Source organism: Myotis yumanensis, unplaced genomic scaffold (assembly GCF_028538775.1).
Source record: "Myotis yumanensis isolate MYYU_CA2020_CCGP unplaced genomic scaffold, mMyoYum1.0.hap1 SCAF_3, whole genome shotgun sequence".
In the NCBI taxonomy this organism is placed as follows: domain Eukaryota; kingdom Metazoa; phylum Chordata; class Mammalia; order Chiroptera; family Vespertilionidae; genus Myotis; species Myotis yumanensis.
In genome coordinates, this window is record NW_027223754.1 from 94,205,145 (window position 1) to 94,222,072 (window position 16,928).

General features: G+C 36.6%; 1 protein-coding gene across 3 annotated transcripts in view; it reads left to right on the forward strand.

Annotated features, from left to right (window-relative positions):
- LRCH1 (leucine rich repeats and calponin homology domain containing 1) overlaps positions 1 to 16,928 on the forward strand; it is a 237,921-nt gene that overhangs the window by 198,734 nt on the left and 22,259 nt on the right. For 2 of the 3 annotated variants that reach the window (XM_070409153.1, XM_070409156.1), the window contains exons 14-18: positions 1,694 to 1,747; positions 3,127 to 3,199; positions 6,577 to 6,681; positions 11,654 to 11,763; positions 13,591 to 13,728. In XM_070409153.1, coding sequence (XP_070265254.1) covers positions 1,694 to 1,747; positions 3,127 to 3,199; positions 6,577 to 6,681; positions 11,654 to 11,763; positions 13,591 to 13,728 — 480 coding nt within the window. The remainder of the gene's footprint in view (positions 1 to 1,693; positions 1,748 to 3,126; positions 3,200 to 6,576; positions 6,682 to 11,653; positions 11,764 to 13,590; positions 13,729 to 16,928) is intronic. The other variant, XM_070409155.1, reaches the window with a different exon arrangement.

Consider the following 16,928-nt stretch of genomic DNA (forward strand, 5'->3'; position numbering starts at 1 on the left):
CACAAAACCTCTAGAAAAAAATTATCTCCACTCCACCTCTGATTTACATTGTTTGTGTTAATTTACATTGTTTTTGGTTGGATGAGGATTCGTTTGGTATAAGAAATTGTTAATTTTCTTCCCTTTCTAGGGCAATTCTGTGTTTGTGACAGACATATCTCCATGATTTTAAAAACGGCAAGGTGTATTAGCTGGCTCTGATGGAAAATGGAAGTCACAAAGAGGAGGGGAAAAAAAAAGAAATTAGTGGATTAGCTAGTGCTAATGATTGTGCAGAACTTAAATGTGATCTTCATTCATGAGTTGGCTATTTTTATATTCTCTCTTCCATCTCATTCAGGAATAAAGCAATATCTTTAGCATAATCTTGAATGAATTAGTATTTGTTGAGTACTTGTGCTGGATTCAGCCTTGTTTTTGTTGTCAAGGACTTCTATATGAAGGATATGAAGTTGCCCTCACTTGAAGGCACGTTAAAAATTGTGGAGGGAAAACAAATTGTGGAGGAAAGAAGCCTTGTATATTGACACAATTTAGAGAAGACTATGAGATGATTTGTAATCCTCAGTGTTCTAGGTGGTCTGGGAGATGGGGGAAGGGATAGAGTTTAAGGAGAAGGAAGTAACCTAGATCTGGGGAGCAGTTGGGTTTGAATTTGGTCCCAGGAGGCTGTGCTGAAAGAGACAGCATAGCCATGGTGGATTCAGGACAATGAGGAGTGGGTGGTGCCAGTTAGATAGGTGAGGCTAAGATTATGAAGTGGTTTATAATTGACAGCACATCATATCTCACCATGAATATACTTTAGAAAATTGTCCATATCTTGTTTGGATAGCATTGACATCCATTCAGAAAGAATTGCAAATAACATTCTTATATACAGAAATAATATTGAATTGGGGGGTGGAACAATAGGAAAAATTAGAGGAAAGAGTTGCTTATGGAGAGAATCAAACCCGAAGTTACTTTGAGCAATTCTAATAAATCCACTTAATTGGGTAGGGAAATTAATGATGATTTATTCTAAAAATATGTTTTATTCTTGTATTTGTCAAAGTTGGGAATATTTTTTAATAGCACTCCTCAACAAAGGACTAGGAAAAGATATCTTAAATGTATACTAATTTGGTGTAGTCTCTATGAAGATATTGATAATAGCCATCACCGAATTTTTTATTGAGGTGCATCAATGGGGTTTTTGATTACCATATAAAGAAGGTAGATCTGAGTAAAGTAAGCTTTTGTTGTGAAAGCAAACTGATGTTGAATTGACAGCATAAGAGTTCCCCAGGTAATTTGGCATCCAGGCAGTATGAAAAGCTCCCAATGAGATTCTGTGTATTTGGGAACTACTGCCTTGAACCATTTCTAAAAACCTGTAGTTAAGATGGGGGTGGAAGCCTCCAGGTGGCTGACCTTCACAGGTGGTTTGGGCTGGCGTCTTTGCTCTGGCAAATTCTTTTGCTTACTTTATGTGATACCTTAGATGTATTTTTCTGTGAATATAGCTGCATGTTTTTAGAAAATGTAAGTAAAACCTACTTAGTACTTAACACACGAATTAATTAATTCAGTATATAATCATTGAGTGCCTATGTGCCAGGGATATGATGGAAGTAAGAGAGACATAGTTCTTGCCTCCATAATTTTATAGTCTAATAAAACATACCATGCATTTTTGTTTTTCTTTAAGGTGCAAAATAATCTAACATCACAGAGTAATGGGAGCGAGTATTCCCCAAATAAGGTAAGTTTCTTGAAGATTAATAAAAGCTGATGTATTCTTTGAAGCCTGAATTGGAATACCTTTTATAGAAACATATAGTCTAAGACTGTCATGATTAATGAATTAATTGTATTGCAGATTCTATATGGGAATCTATCTCATTAGCTTTCAGAGCCTTAACTGGCCCTATCCATAAATAAAGATTAATTTTATAAGATATATTTTGAAAACTAACATGGGAACATCTTTATAGAAAAAAAATGAAAATAGTTCAAATAGGCAACATATAGAATGTCTAGTTTTCCATCAGTGATTCGGTGAGTGGTTTGCCTGTAGATAGGGATGGGGGACATCTGGCCCAAGGGCCATATAAGGACAGCCTGGGAAATCATTTGGTTTTGCCCTGCCAAGGCAACCACAAGCAGGGCTCAAAATTCAATAAATCTTGGAACTTTTTTTATAACAACATAAATTTATATTAAGTGAATTACATTAGTGAATACTGTTGTAAATATCCCAATGGCTCTTGGCGGAATAAAGGTTCCCCACCGCTGCTGTAGATGAGAGGTGTGTTCAGTGTTATGAGTCTTTATCAGATGTGCTCTCTGTGAGGTGGATGTGAGTGTGTGCCTGTGTGTGTGCATGCATGCCCGTGAACACATCCATTCTGGGGCAGAAAAGGATTGCCAGTTTCACATGATTGTAAAATCTCTCTATATAAAACCCTAAGCGACTGGTCAACTGTTTGACCAGTCAACAGTTTGACCGGTCGCTATGACACACACTGACCACCAGGGGCAGACGCTCAATGCAGGAGCTGTCCCCTAGTGGTCAGTGCGCTCCCACAGTGGGAGCACTGCTCAGCTGATGGGCTCCAGACTCCGGGCTCGCAGCTGGTGAGCACAGCTGCAGTGGTGTGAGCCTCTCCCACCTCTGCAGCAGCGCTACCGGTGGTAGGCACAGCAGGCCAGGATGAGCAGGAGTAGTAGCGCTTGCCTCTTAGCACACTACTACATCCCTCAGGGGATGTTGGACTGCTGGTTTCAGCTAGCCTGTGGGGATAGGGCTGAAACCACCAGTCCGACATCCCCTGAAGGGTCCTGGATTGTGAGAGGGTGCAGGCCAGGCTAAGGGACCCCACCAGTGCATGAATCTGTGCACCGGGCCTATAGTATTTTTATAATGATCAAATAAAAAATTGAATGGTTCCCCCCCAAAAAAACCTTCTGTTGATTATGCCACTCAAAGCATTTGCATTGATTTTCATATTATTTAGTCAGGGACTTCACACAGCAGCAAATTCAAAAGGTTGTGGTTTTATTAAAATCCTTGAGCATAGAGAAACATGCATAGTTCTACTTCAGTTTTTTACAAAATTTCCTTTCCTTGTAACAACACAGATTAGAGAAAACTCCCCTGCAATCTCTCCTACCACCAGCAGTACAGCTCCGTTTGGCCTGAAGCCTCGATCAGGTAAACTAAAGCCTCAACGTTCTTAAACTTGTAAACAACTCAGTGGTTTCTCTTTAGCCTTCTAAATGTACACAGCCTTGTCAACTCTGGTGAGTTTCAGTCCTGGTGTCAGAACCTGGCTACAGCTTGGGAAGGCCAGATTTGGAACCTTGTTTTTAGTGATTCAGTTATTAATAGTAATAGAGATCTATTACTGATATCAGCGAAGAGGAAAAAGGTGATGGGACATATAAGTGGGAAAGAAATATTCTATTGAGTTTTTAAAAAAATTTATTTGTATTGATTTTAGGGAGGAAGGGAGGGAGAAAGAGATAGAAATATCAATGATGAGAGAGAATCACTGATTGGTGCCCCCGCCCCCTCCCTTCCCCCCCCACCCCCTGCCACACAAACACACACACACTGGGGATCAAGCCCACAAACTGGGCATGTGCCCTGACCAGGAATCAAACCATGACTTCCTGGTTCATAGGTCGACACTCAACCGCCAAGCCACACCAGCTGGGCTTGATTGAGTTTTTTTAACCCAGGGAAGATGAAATAGCTAGCCCTTTGCCCCAGTGGTTCCTGATAAGTTAAAGAAAGGTTTCTGTGAGGGTGACTTCCTTTCTGAGACATCCCTCATTGGTATTCTGAGCCTTGGTGTAGGGCAGTGATGGCAAACCTATGACACGCGTGTCAGAGGTGACAGGCGAACTCATTTTTTTGGTTGATTTTTCTTTGTTAAATGGCATTTACATATATAAAATAAATACCAAAAATATAAGTCTTTGTTTTACTATGGTTGCAAATATCAAAAAATTTGTATATGTGACATGGCACCAGAGTTAAGTTAGGGTTTTTCAAAATGCTGGCACGCCGAGCTCAAAAGGTTCGCCATCACTGGTATAGGGTCTGTGTATTTACTTGTATAACAGGGTGATAGATCATTTCAAGGCTCATATAACTGGCCAGGAGTCTTTTTTAAAGAGCCTTTTTGCTTATATTACCTACTTTCTTCTAATTTCTTATTAGTGTATTCACAAATGTAAATTATAGCAATGTGCAGACTGAATGTTGATTTTAAAAAGAAGGATTATGTATAGAAAAATTTGGTTCCTCTGATTTCTCCACGTATTTAAAATTCTGGCACTTTCTACCTTCTTTTAGGTCCCTCTTTGTTTTCATATTTTTGATTCTTAGGTCTTTTGCATATGCTCACTACTAATGCTTTTAACTAAATACTAGAAAATAACTCAGGCACTTTTAAGCAAAAGCTAGTAAAAAACTCAGATATCATTGGATTTTTCAGTAAAGCATTTTGGCAACAATTGAAGTTACACATGTGTATATTTTGAAAAAGGCTACCCGTAAAGAAAACAAAGATAATTCTTTTATAAAGGATTTTGTTTTGGAAGCAAGTTGATTGATGGTCACCCTGTGGCCAGGTGTAATGGTTTCCCTGGCATTTTGAATGGGCTGTAAGACAAAGCTATTTGAGAAAATGCTTGGATGTGGTAAAGGTTGTTAGTAGGCATTTTATAGAAAAGTGTTTTTTTTTAATTACAAAATAAGTTCAAATGAATAGCCTCCTCATTTTTGGAACTGAGATCTGGGCCAGCATCCATTTTCATGGTCTCAGTGTGTGCTAAGAGGAATGGCGGTCACTCAGGGTATATGTCATCCGTGCCTTGAGTGATCGCCACACACTGAGGACCTCATATTAGGCTACAGACTTTCCCCTAATCCTTACAAAGCAGTTTTATACAATCATAAAATAAATATTTTCTAATTGATTAAATCAAAGTTGAATAGATCTTTAAAAAATAATATTCTTTTGAATATTGCAATTTAGTTGTAAAATTGTCTCAGTGACTTTTTTATTTCCTTGTATGGAATCAAAACTCAGGTTATCAACATTGTACTTTACTGTTAAACCATTTCAAATTCTTTGTAGTCGTGAAAAATAAAAGGGGTATTTATTTTGAATAGCAGAAAACAAAGACAATGTCCTCTCCAATTGCAACCCTTCTATAATGCAGACTAACTAATGTGGAAATTGTTCTAGTTGTTGAAAGCTCGGTGGAGTTTGGTTGCTGTAAATAAAGCTGATTTATCTTCAGAACATCAAGTGGATTTTGGAACTTTATAAAACTGGAATTATGTATTGGGATTTTTTTCATTTTATTTAATAATATTAAAATATTACAGTGTGTACTTTTCATATTTTCTAGAAAATAATATATACAGTAATCTTAATTGAACATGATATAATTTAAAAAGATAGAAATTTTTTTTTTGATTGAGTATCTTTGGGACTTTTAAAAGCCAAATGATTTTTATCTTAAAGTTCAGTATATGGATTTATGTGATTTCTGTGTTATAAATAAAAACAGACTGATCAAATCAGCAAGTTGGAGTAAGAACTTATATTTCTAAAGTAGATTAGTAGTTTACTTCAAAGAACATTTTTCTCTCTCCTGTGTTTTCCTCCGAAGAAAGACAGCCGCATATAATTAAATATTTATTCCTAGAACCGTGTCCACTTATTTTACTGGCCCTGCCTTATAATTGCATAACATCTTCTAGTTATAGTTCATTTAACTATTTCATAAACATATAATTACTATATGCATATTTAGTGCAAAGAAAGATGTTATCATTTCAAAAATAACCAACTCAGAATGCTTGAAGTTGAATGACATTTATTGGTTAATGAGATTTGTTGTTAAAGAGACTCTACTAGTACCCAGAATTGTTTTTATATGAACAAATGTTGAAGACAGTATTTAGATGTGTGTATGTCAAGTGTTGAACAAAGAGTTGGCTAGATTCACCTATCAATAAAGCATGCCAGTAGACTTAGGTGTCTTTAAAGAGAAATTTTATATTGCCTCGTGAAAAAATTTCACAATAATAAACACTGATTCTATAATAGTTTTGTTGTTAAATAATAGATACAGCTACCCATATTTTGTACTATGTAACCAAATTTTTTTGTGTGAATCATATTTGCTAAGATTGTTAGTTATTTAGAAGGTCTCTGAAAAGGATCTTTTGCTTTTTATCTATAATCTGTGGGTACTCTTTTTTTCTGCTGACATGATTCATTAGTACTCGAAGTCTGTGGGCTTGTGGAAGTATTAAGATTAATGATATTAACTGCATGTGAAGTATATGATTGATAAGTACTAACACTCAGTTTTTATCATTCTTTTTATTCCATACACCATCTTTCATTATTTTCCTATATTGTACATTTGAAATTAAATCCCATAATATGAAATTCACTTCATTTCCATATAATCCTTGTGCCATTTGTGGAATGCTGCTGCCCCTTTGGTTTTTCCTGGTCCTTGTGCAACTATATGTGGACTGGCTCTCTCGCTCTCCTGCAGACCCAGCCCTCACTCTTCCTCCTATCTCCTTCAACACACTTACACAGGCACAAACATGGGACAACTCTAGCTACAGTGTTCCATCTGAAGGAGACAGTGACAATGGTAGGTGGCTTTGTACCTTTTCTTCAATGTGCTTATTAATAAGCCAATTAATATATTGAGCACTAATTTCTGTGCAGCTAAAGATAGAGCTATATTCACTTGCATGCCCGATGAAAGAGTTATTGAATAAACCTGGAAAGGGAAGTCCAGAAAAGTGCATGTGTATTGTTCTCCAGCAGTTTGTCAAACGTCTTTTAATTATTTTGAATATTCTGAATTTGGACAGAGCTTTACAATAATTTCTTCTCTATTTTTCTGCTCGAGTTTTTTGGCTTGTTTGCTTGTTTACAAAAATCCGGGGTTTGCACATTTGGATTATCTCTGCTTGCTCCCACATCTGAATGAAATGCTTTTAGACTTTGGTCTTTCATTGTCTGTGCTTACTATATGAGATTTTTAAAAATATATTTTTATTGATTTCAGTGAGGAAGGGAGAGGGGGAGAGAGATAGAAACATCAATGATGAGAGAGAATCATCAATTGACTGCCTCCTGCACACCCCTCACTGAGGAGTGAGCCTGCAATCCGGGCATGTGCCCTGACTAGGAATCTAATCGTTACCTCCTGGTTCATAGGTTGATGCTCAGCCACTGAGCCAGCCAGGCCTGTATGAGATTTTTAAGGTAGTTGCGATGTGCCATGGCTGATCCTAGGTTGGCATGCTGAAAATAAAGTTAACATTGAGAAATTTCTAAAAATGAAGAGAATTCACTTGTCTTCTCATTTTTTTGGTTGTTTTTTTTTTTTTTTTTTGAAAATTACTTGCACATTTTGATTTTTAATACCTTCTACTTTTTTTAGTGTAAGTTTATCTATATAATATTTAAGAATGGTAACTTGGCCTGAGAATAAATGTACAAATGAAAATTGAGGACATCTAGTTGATATATTTATGTCATTAAATATTTTAAATAGCTTAAGAGATGAAAATAAAATAAATATAATTTATTTAGAGTTACATACCACATAGTTGAGTCTCTATTAGTTCATATTTTAAACATTTTACTTCAAGATACATACATAGTGGTAAAAGTAATGTCAAATGAAATGGAGAGTATGATTTACAGGGAAGAGAAGTGAGATGTGAGATATCAACACAATGCAAACACAATAGGAAGATATATTTCCCAATAATAGTTTTTTATTATTTCTTTTTTAATTTTTAAAAATTGATTTTAGGGAGAGGGGAAGGAAGAGAGAGAGAAACCTCGATATTTGCCTCCCATACATACCCTGACTGGGGAACGAACCCTCAACCTGGGTATGTGCCCTGACTGAGAATCGAACCCATGACCTTTTGGTGTATGGGATGATACTCCAACCAATTGAGCCACACCGGCCAGGGCAATAATACTTTTTAAATTCTAAGTGTGTTATATATGTAATACATAGAAAATATGTATTTAAAACATTTGCTGTGATTTCTGGTCAAAATTCAACTGTAAATGCTTTTCCAGTTGTCTTATTTGTAATGATATGTATATCTTGGCAGGTTAGTTATTAAAGGAATTTTATTATTTCATATATTTCTAAATTTTTTAACTGAAAATAAGTATGGTTGCACAACAAAACAAAACAAAAGTCCCTCATATTATTCTGTTTTAAATTCTGGAAGTTAAGGAGGGCTAAATGGAAACTTTCTTGAAAACTGTTCTTTTACTTAAAAAAGAAAGGGGGAGACATTTTTGTTTTTTCAGAAAACGTGGCTATTTGTGGATCTGATGTTGTTTAAAGGAGATAAAGCCTAGGATGAAAGATTTATGTGTGATTTGGTATTTCCTTAAGAGTGATATCTGAAACTGAAGGACTTTTTGTTGTTGTTTTCAAGCTGGAAAAGGTTTAGACATCTTATGTAACAGTAGAATGTCTATCATTACAGATGAGCCAACTAAAACCAGAAAGATGAGGTGACTTGTCCAGTCACATTGCTAGATAGAGATAGAGATGGGCCATGCCCGGGGCTCCTGTCTATCATATTTACATTCATTCTACAGCTGTTCATTGAGGACTCTTTGTGCAAGTTACAAAGTCAGAGTGCTTCCTTTTTAATGGAGAGAAACAGATCTATACAGTAAGAGAGAAAATGATGTGTACTGTGAGAGAGACATAAGTAAATATGACATGAAAGAATAAAAACTGTAAGTAATATAGTCAGAGCTATCATAATGGTCCCAATTCAAATTATTCTCTCCTAAGAAGCCCAGCAAAATAAGCACGCACTTAAGTGCTTTGTAGATTTATTATTAGCCTAAAGACTTTATTTTAAATTTTCATCTACCCCACAGTAATTAATCCATTTCAAAAACTAATAGTAGTTGTATAGTTATGGTTTGCAATAATTTTATGTACATTTGAAATGTTCACTTAAAAAACCACAGTTCAAATGTATTTTAACACTTTGTGATTAATTGACATCATAGAGACAAATACCCAAGCATGCATTTTGTATTTTGAATTTAAGATGAAAAGCGATGCCAAGAAATTAAAACCTAGACACTATTGCATATCTTTTATCTCACATAGTGCTCCAACAAGGTGTAGACTTGAATTGTGTGCTGTTAAACAAAAGCTTATGGTTAATTTAACTTCCTGGTAGTTTTGTATTCTGAATGAAATCTGCCAATAAAAACATACTGAAAATATTAAACATGCAGTATTAGATAACATTGCCCCCAGGAAAAAAGGCAAAGGAAAATCCTTCAAACATTAGATTTTTTAAAACAGTGTTGGGGCTCCCCTTGCTGGCTAGTTTGTATATTGCTCAATTCTGTCTATATTCCTTGACTTTTTTGGGTAAATTTGGTTGACTTCTTTTCTTTGGGTGTGGATTATTTCTAGATTTTACATTTTAGTATATATCCCTTGTGGTTGCTGTGTTTAAATGGAAAAATTTTTGTTGGGCCCTGTATGGTGTGCGGACAAGCTTAATGCATTTACAATTTCTTCTATGCTTCCTATTTCGTCAGACTTTCCTTCGTTTCCCTTTGCTCTGTGAACTTCTCATTTCTCCCTGCTGGATTACTCTGCCGTCTTCCTTTTCCGGTCTTGCCTTTGTTTTTGAAATAATTGCTCTCCCTTCCAGTGGGGTTTGGTTTTCCTGGGCCTTGGTGACAGCCTTTTGGTGGCATGTTTTGGGATCTTTTTGCCTGTGACTTCCTTGGATGGCTTGAGGCAGAGGTTCAGCCCCATGCTGACTCCTCTCTGAGGTTCCAGAAGACATTATGTACATTAGATCACCCCCTTTCTCCATAACTCTAAATCAGGGGTTTATTAAGATGTGTCAAACTTTCGGTCTTTCACAGAGCATTAAAATGCTGATTCAAAAATTCTAGAACTGATTTACAAAGAAAATACTGAGACATGTGAAGTACAATGAAAGTCATTTATAAGATGGTTTGGTCCAAAGATACAAATTGAGATTAAAATGGCACTGTTGGGTGAGCGTGGAATAATTGATTTTATGGAATGGACTTGAGTTTTTAGTTTTTTTATTTGAAGTATATTTGTAAACAATATTCAACCTAAAAAAAAGAATAAGTTGGAATAACTCTTAAAGTGGCTCATAGGAAATGCTTGTCAAAATAGAATAATAGTTGCATAACCTTTTTATTCTACATTATTTACATTATTGTGGATGAGATTACTAGAATTGTATCATGCCAATGCAGCCTTCTACCTTGTATTGATTTTTAAAGTTGGAGTTCTCTGCCCAAAATTTCCTAAAGAGCTCCACTACCCTTCTCCCCAAACACACATACATAGTCTAATGGGAGCTAAATATGGCTCTTACCAGCTCTTTGCTCCCTCTGTGTGCTTGGAAAGGTGACGGTCTTAATAGGATAAAAATCTCAAGGGAGAAAAAAAGTTCAAGTTTAAATCTCCTCTGGGTTTTGTGCCATAATAAAACTCAGAGAATGGGTTTCACATAAGAAATCTCTAGAATTGCTTTACATATTTAAAATAACACAGGTTAATGATTTGTTGGCTAAAATTTTTCATAAGCTTGAGTTAAGAACTAAGTGATGATACACAGGATTACATGTTTGAGTGTGGAGTACAAAAATTCTGCCTTCTATCATGCCAGTGACAGCGTATCCAAAAAGTTAGCTCTTTAGAGATGACCATAGATTCCTTTTAGAAAAGTTAGCAAGATTAGAGGCAGTTAAGAGATTATCGTTGGCTTCAGGTCCTTAAAATTACAACCTCCAAGTATCGCAACTAACAGTGGTGTTCCCTCTGAAAGGAGTTAAGCCTCTGGCTGCAGAAAAAAGGTATGCTCTAAACCAGTGGTCGCCAACCTTTTGGACCTCACGTACCACCGGTCTAAACCTCACAAGGATAACATCCTTGAAAGACTAATACAGAGGGTACAAAATATTCTACATATATAAGCAAGGGTCAGTGACATGCTAGAAGGCAGAATTTTCCACTCCACACTCAAACATGTAATCCTGTGTATCATCACTTAGTTCTTAACCCAAGCTTATGAAAAATTTTAGCCAAAAAAACATTAACCTGTGCTATTTTAAATATGTAAAGCAATTCTAGAGACTTCTTATGTGAAACCGATTCTCTGAGTTTAATGAAAAGACTGAAACCTCGAGTGTAATGTAAATGAAAACTTAAAATGAAAGCACTGGGAAAATAAGAGAGGAAGGAAGTCTTTCAGAGAGGTGAGATGGACCGGCTCTGAGGATGAGCCAAGCTCTTCCCTGGATTCAGTTTATTGCCACCAAAAAATACAGCTTTTGTTAGTCCACACAACCCAGTATAATTTTAAATTATAATCTTTTTTAGAATATTTGAATCATGCTTTCATGTGGTGTCACATTTTTACCATTATTTCTATGAGTGGTGAATGAATTATTTGGGATAAATAAAGAAACCATTTGCTTAATTTAAATATGAATAGTGTTATGGCAATCTACTCTAGACACACTCCATAAAGGCTTTTTTTTCCTTTCTTTTATAGTGTTTCTAAGACCTCAGAGAAATTTGGAATCTATAGACCCGCAGTTTACAATTCGGAGGAAAATGGAACAAATGAGAGAAGAAAAAGAACTGATGGAACATCTCCGTGAGGTACCCAAGGAATGTTATATATTTGAGTAATAATTTTCAGAATTGAAGCAACATGGTAGTTAGGGGTGCCTCTCCCCCAACCATCGCCACTAAAGCAGTTGAAAATCTGAGTATAACTTTTGACTCTCCAAAAACTTAACTACTAAATAGCTTGTTTACCTGAAGCATTACTAATAGCATCAACAGTTGATTAACACATACTAAACATGTAATATGTACTGTATTCTTACAACAAAGGAAGCTAGAGAAAAGGAAATGTTATTAAGAAAATCATAGGAAAAGAAATTTACAGTACTATACATATTTATCAGAAAAAAATCCTCACCCTAGCCGGTTTGGCTCAGTGGATTGAGCTTTGGCCTGTGAACTGAAAGGTCCCAAGTTCAATTCCGGTCAAGGGCACATGCCTGGGTTGTGGGCTCAATCCCCAGCAGGGGGCATGCAGGAGGCAGCCGATTAATGATTCTCTCTCATCATTGGTATTTCTATCTCTCTCTCTCACTCTCCCTTCCTCTCTAAAATCAATAAAAATATATATATTTTTAAAAATCCTCATATAAGTGGGCCCACACAATTCAAACCTGTGTTGGTCAAGGGTCAATTGTATTTTTTGAAAAACAGACTTTGAAGCACTGCAAACAGTGCTAGTTTCAAATCTAGCCAGGTCACCTACAGACTGTTTGATATTGGGCAAGTCACTTAACATCCCTGAGTGTCAGTTTTTTCATGTATTAAAATAATAGTTCCAGTCTACCGTAGTGTGATTTTGTATGTAATATATGAGATAATGTAAATAGAACTACTTAATGCATATGTATAAAGCTAGTATTATTTCAATTCAGGTATGCTTTAAACTAATGCGCTGTTTTTCAGTTACTTAATAGTAATATTCCATTAATTTAAAGATGTTTTAAGTTATCCTCACTTTATATCCCAAACTGGTCAGAACTTTTCAGTCAATCATTTAATGGAAAAACTAATTGAGTTCCTACCAAGCATGAAGTCGCGTGCTGGGTAACATTAAAGATTTTCAGCTCTGTGATGATAGGGACCATGGCTAACGTTTGACCACTTTTTTGCCTAAGAAAACATGGGAGTGTGGAGGGGGACAGTTTGTCTTCTCTTTTAAATCTGCCTTTAGCTGCCTTAGGTTGGAGAGTAAATTTTGTCCTATAATCCAATGTGAAACTTCCAGTATTTTTCACAAATGAGATAAAAACTGCTATAATGTTGTTGGAGCTGTGTACCAAATTCTCGTTTAATATGTTTTCCCAAATTACAAAGGAAAAACTATAACTCCTTGGCCTCCAATTTGAGTATACAATTATCATTTTATAAGATGTAAGAGGACACTATCAATCACATATCTATTCATATTTGCATATTTTATTAATTCTTCAGGGAAAATGCTATATTCTTTTAGAAATCCTTTACTTGTCACTTTTTTCCTTTTTAAAATAACATTTTAATTGAAAATATAATAGGAAATAATGCTGATTGGAGAAAATAGAGAAATGCTAAAGAAAAATAAATCCTTTTGTATCCCACTGCTCAAAGACAAGCACTGTTAACATTTTGGCTTCTACTGGCATTCTTTCTACATTTAAGTTGTTTCTGAATTGTGAGCATCTCATATACAGTCATGTGCCATTTAACAATGGGGATATGTTCTGAGAAATTAGCAGGCAATTTCATCGTTTTGTGAACATCATTGAGCACACTTACACAAGCCTAGATGGTGCAGCCTACTACACACCTTTGCTGTATGGTATACCACTGCTGTATATGTGGTCCATCGTTGACCAAAACGTCCTGATTCCTCCACAGAGCATTGAGATGAGACTCAAGGTCAGCCTGCACGAAGACCTGGGGGCTGCGCTCATGGATGGTGTTGTCCTCTGCCATCTGGTCAATCACATCCGCCCGCGATCTGTTGCAAGCATCCACGTCCCCTCACCAGCAGTTGTAAGTAACACTACAGAAAGGGAAACTGCTTTTTACATAAAACAGACTCTTTTGAGACAGTGTTGCTGGCTAACAATGCCAATGGGATCATCTGCTCAGATCCTCTCTGTTGGGCCCCAAACCACTTGAAGAGCAGAAAGGAATAAGTCTGAAGGAAGCAATATTTTCACTGTTAAAGGGAGAATATTTAAAATAAATGTGTCAGTGACAGAAAATGAATTTATTTTAAATATAGAGCAAATCATATTTACGAAATTACTGGTTGGGGTGCTAATTTTAAGACATTAGGGACTAAAGATTCATTTCTTACCAAGGGTTATTTAGCAGTGAGAAGGCTTTGGGAAAGCTGTTTTTTAGTTGGTAGCTTCTCGTTTGAATGGGGTTTCTTTCCTTTATTAGCCATTGGGGATTTTAGGATAGCTCTGAAAAAATGTGGGCTCTGTGTAAAAAATCATTACTGACCTGTCAAGCCGGAGGCTGATCAGCTGTCGTTAATGCAACAGTTCCTTGATCATTCACTGTGCTCCAGGGTACATTGGGGGCATTGGGGAATGATGGGAAATGTGAAAATAAGTGAGACTCCATTAATGCCCTAAAAATATTTGTCCCCTCTGTAGGGGAGATAAAGCTGGCAAATGGATCTTCTTCCTGTATACACAGAGCCTGTTACCATCCAGAGGAGAACTATGGAGTCACTGTTATGGCAGTCAGATGAGTGTGGAGAATCAGGGATCAGCTTGTTCTGGAAGCCTATATCGGGTTCAGACAAGTAGAGAAGAAAGAAGAACGTCTATTCACACTATTTGCTGTTCTTTAGACAAGGCAGGAAAAGAGTAGGGGCTAAGACTTAGGGTTTGGATTCAAATTCCAGATCTGCTCATAAGCCATGTGTCTTTGGGAACGTTATTTAACCCCTCTTAAACTCAATTTGCTTTTCCCTATGGGAAATATTGTGAGGATGAAATAAGGTACTATATATGATATACCCACACATGTAAGCCATTCTTATCATTAGTGTTAATAGGGCAGATTTTCAAAATTCAGACTTCTTAATCCCAAGGCATAGTGCTCATAAAATGACCACATGGCAAGGGCGCTGGGGGAAGCCACCTGCGCCCTCCCTCGGCCTCCTGGAAAGCCTCACTTTGGCACTATTTGTCCTAATTTCTTTCCTCTGTTCTCTTAGCTGATGATGCCATTTCAACTCTCAGTTTCTTTTTTATACTGTTGAACATATTTTTCCTTTGGAAAGTTTGGTCATTTTTGCTTCAGAAAATGGGGTGTGGAATGACCAGTTTGTCTTCTCTTTCAAATCTGCCTCTAGCTGCCTTAGGCTGGGCAGTAAATTTTGTCCTATAATCCAATGCAAAACTTTCTAGTATTTTTTACATATGGGATCCAAACTGTTATAATATTGTCAGAGCTATGTGCCAAATTCTCATTTAAATAATTTTCCCCCAAAGTATAAGAAAGAAACTATGATTTCTTGGCTTCCAATTGAAATGTACAATTATCATTTTGTACGGTGTAAGAGGACACTATGAATCATGTATCTATATGCATTTGTGTAGTTATTCTTAAGGAAAAATGCTACATTTTATTAGAAATCCTTTGGTTTCTCACCTTTATTTTTCTTTGAATAACATTTTAAATGAAAATATAATGAGAAATAATGCCTAGTTGGCAAAAAAGAAAAAATAGAGAAATGCAGAAGAAAAATAAATCATCGCCCAAAGACAATCAAAACATTTTGGTTACTATACTATTAGCACTTTCTGTATTTAAGTTTTTTAATTGTAAGCATCTGATATATATTAATTGTTTTTAAAATTTATTAAAACCTAAATATTTCCCATGTCACTAAAATTATTCGTAAACATCCATTTTAGTAGTTGTAACATATGATAGCATGTTATGCTTCCTTTTTAGAAATGCAGGCGGTTGCTAAATGTCCACTCTTTGAAAATTCTTCAGAGAGCATCTTAAAGCCTCTTTGACAAGGCCCAAGCCACAGTGTCGTGTGGCGTGCTATCTCTACGGCAGTGTTTGCAGAGGCTGCTCTCTGAACGAGAAGGCTGCTCCCCACCCTGCCTCCAGATCCTTCACCTGCAGCATCACTAGCTCTCATTTCTTCTCTACCATAGTGTTTACAGGACGCAAGCCATTCTTGACTCCTTAGCACTGAGATAATCACTAGCTCTCATTTCTTCTCTACCATAGTGTTTACAGGACGCAAGCCATTCTTGACTCCTTAGCACTGAGATAGAGTGTTTTCCTTTTTTTTCTTTCTTATAACAACCTCCCCACAACTAAGACCTATCATACTCTACTGTAATTTTCTTGAACTTGTTTTTGAACTAGACCAGAACTAAGTAACCATGAGGATTGTATCTTTCAGTTTCACAGGTGCATCCTTAGCACCAGATAAAGAATCTGAGGCATAGTAAACACTTGATCAGTCATAAATGGGAGCCGTTTCCATCCATGTGATTGCCAGTTTTTAAGCATGCTAATTTTTCATTCATGAAACCAATACTGTCCATTTTTAATGCCAAGCTGAGGGAATATAGTGGTAAACAGAATCACTATTATTGTCAATACTAGAGGCCCGGTGCACGAAATCGTGCACAGGTGGGGTCCCTTGGCCTAGCCAGTGATTGGGGCTGTTCAGGGCTGCAGGAGGTTGGCTGGCGGTGGGAGGGGGCGCAGGAGGTTGGTTGTGGGAGCACACTGACCACCAGGGGGCAGCTCCTGCATTGAGCATCTGCCCCTGGTGGTCAATGCATGTCATAATAACTGGCCATCCGGTCACTTAGGCTTTTATATATTTAGATGCTAAGAATCTATTAAAATAGATTTTCTGAATCTTTGACAATTTGGTAAGTTAACCACTGGCATTGAAGTTGGTGTAATTTTTGATTTTTTGAACTATTGTATTTGTGGCAAGTACTTTTCTAATTGATACTAGGCAACAATCTTAGAATGGGCACTTTCTCACTTCCAAAGATGGAACATTTTCTTTATGTAGCTTAAAGCACACTTTCATTGACTTTACTGGGCTGACCTAAGTATTTTGAATGGTGTTGAGCATCTTTGGAGTTTCAGAACAGACTCCCCTAAATCTTAATTAGGAGGATCAGAACTGCCTCTCAGTATCCTGTGTGCTGGGCTAGGACCTTTTTGTCTGATATCCCCATATC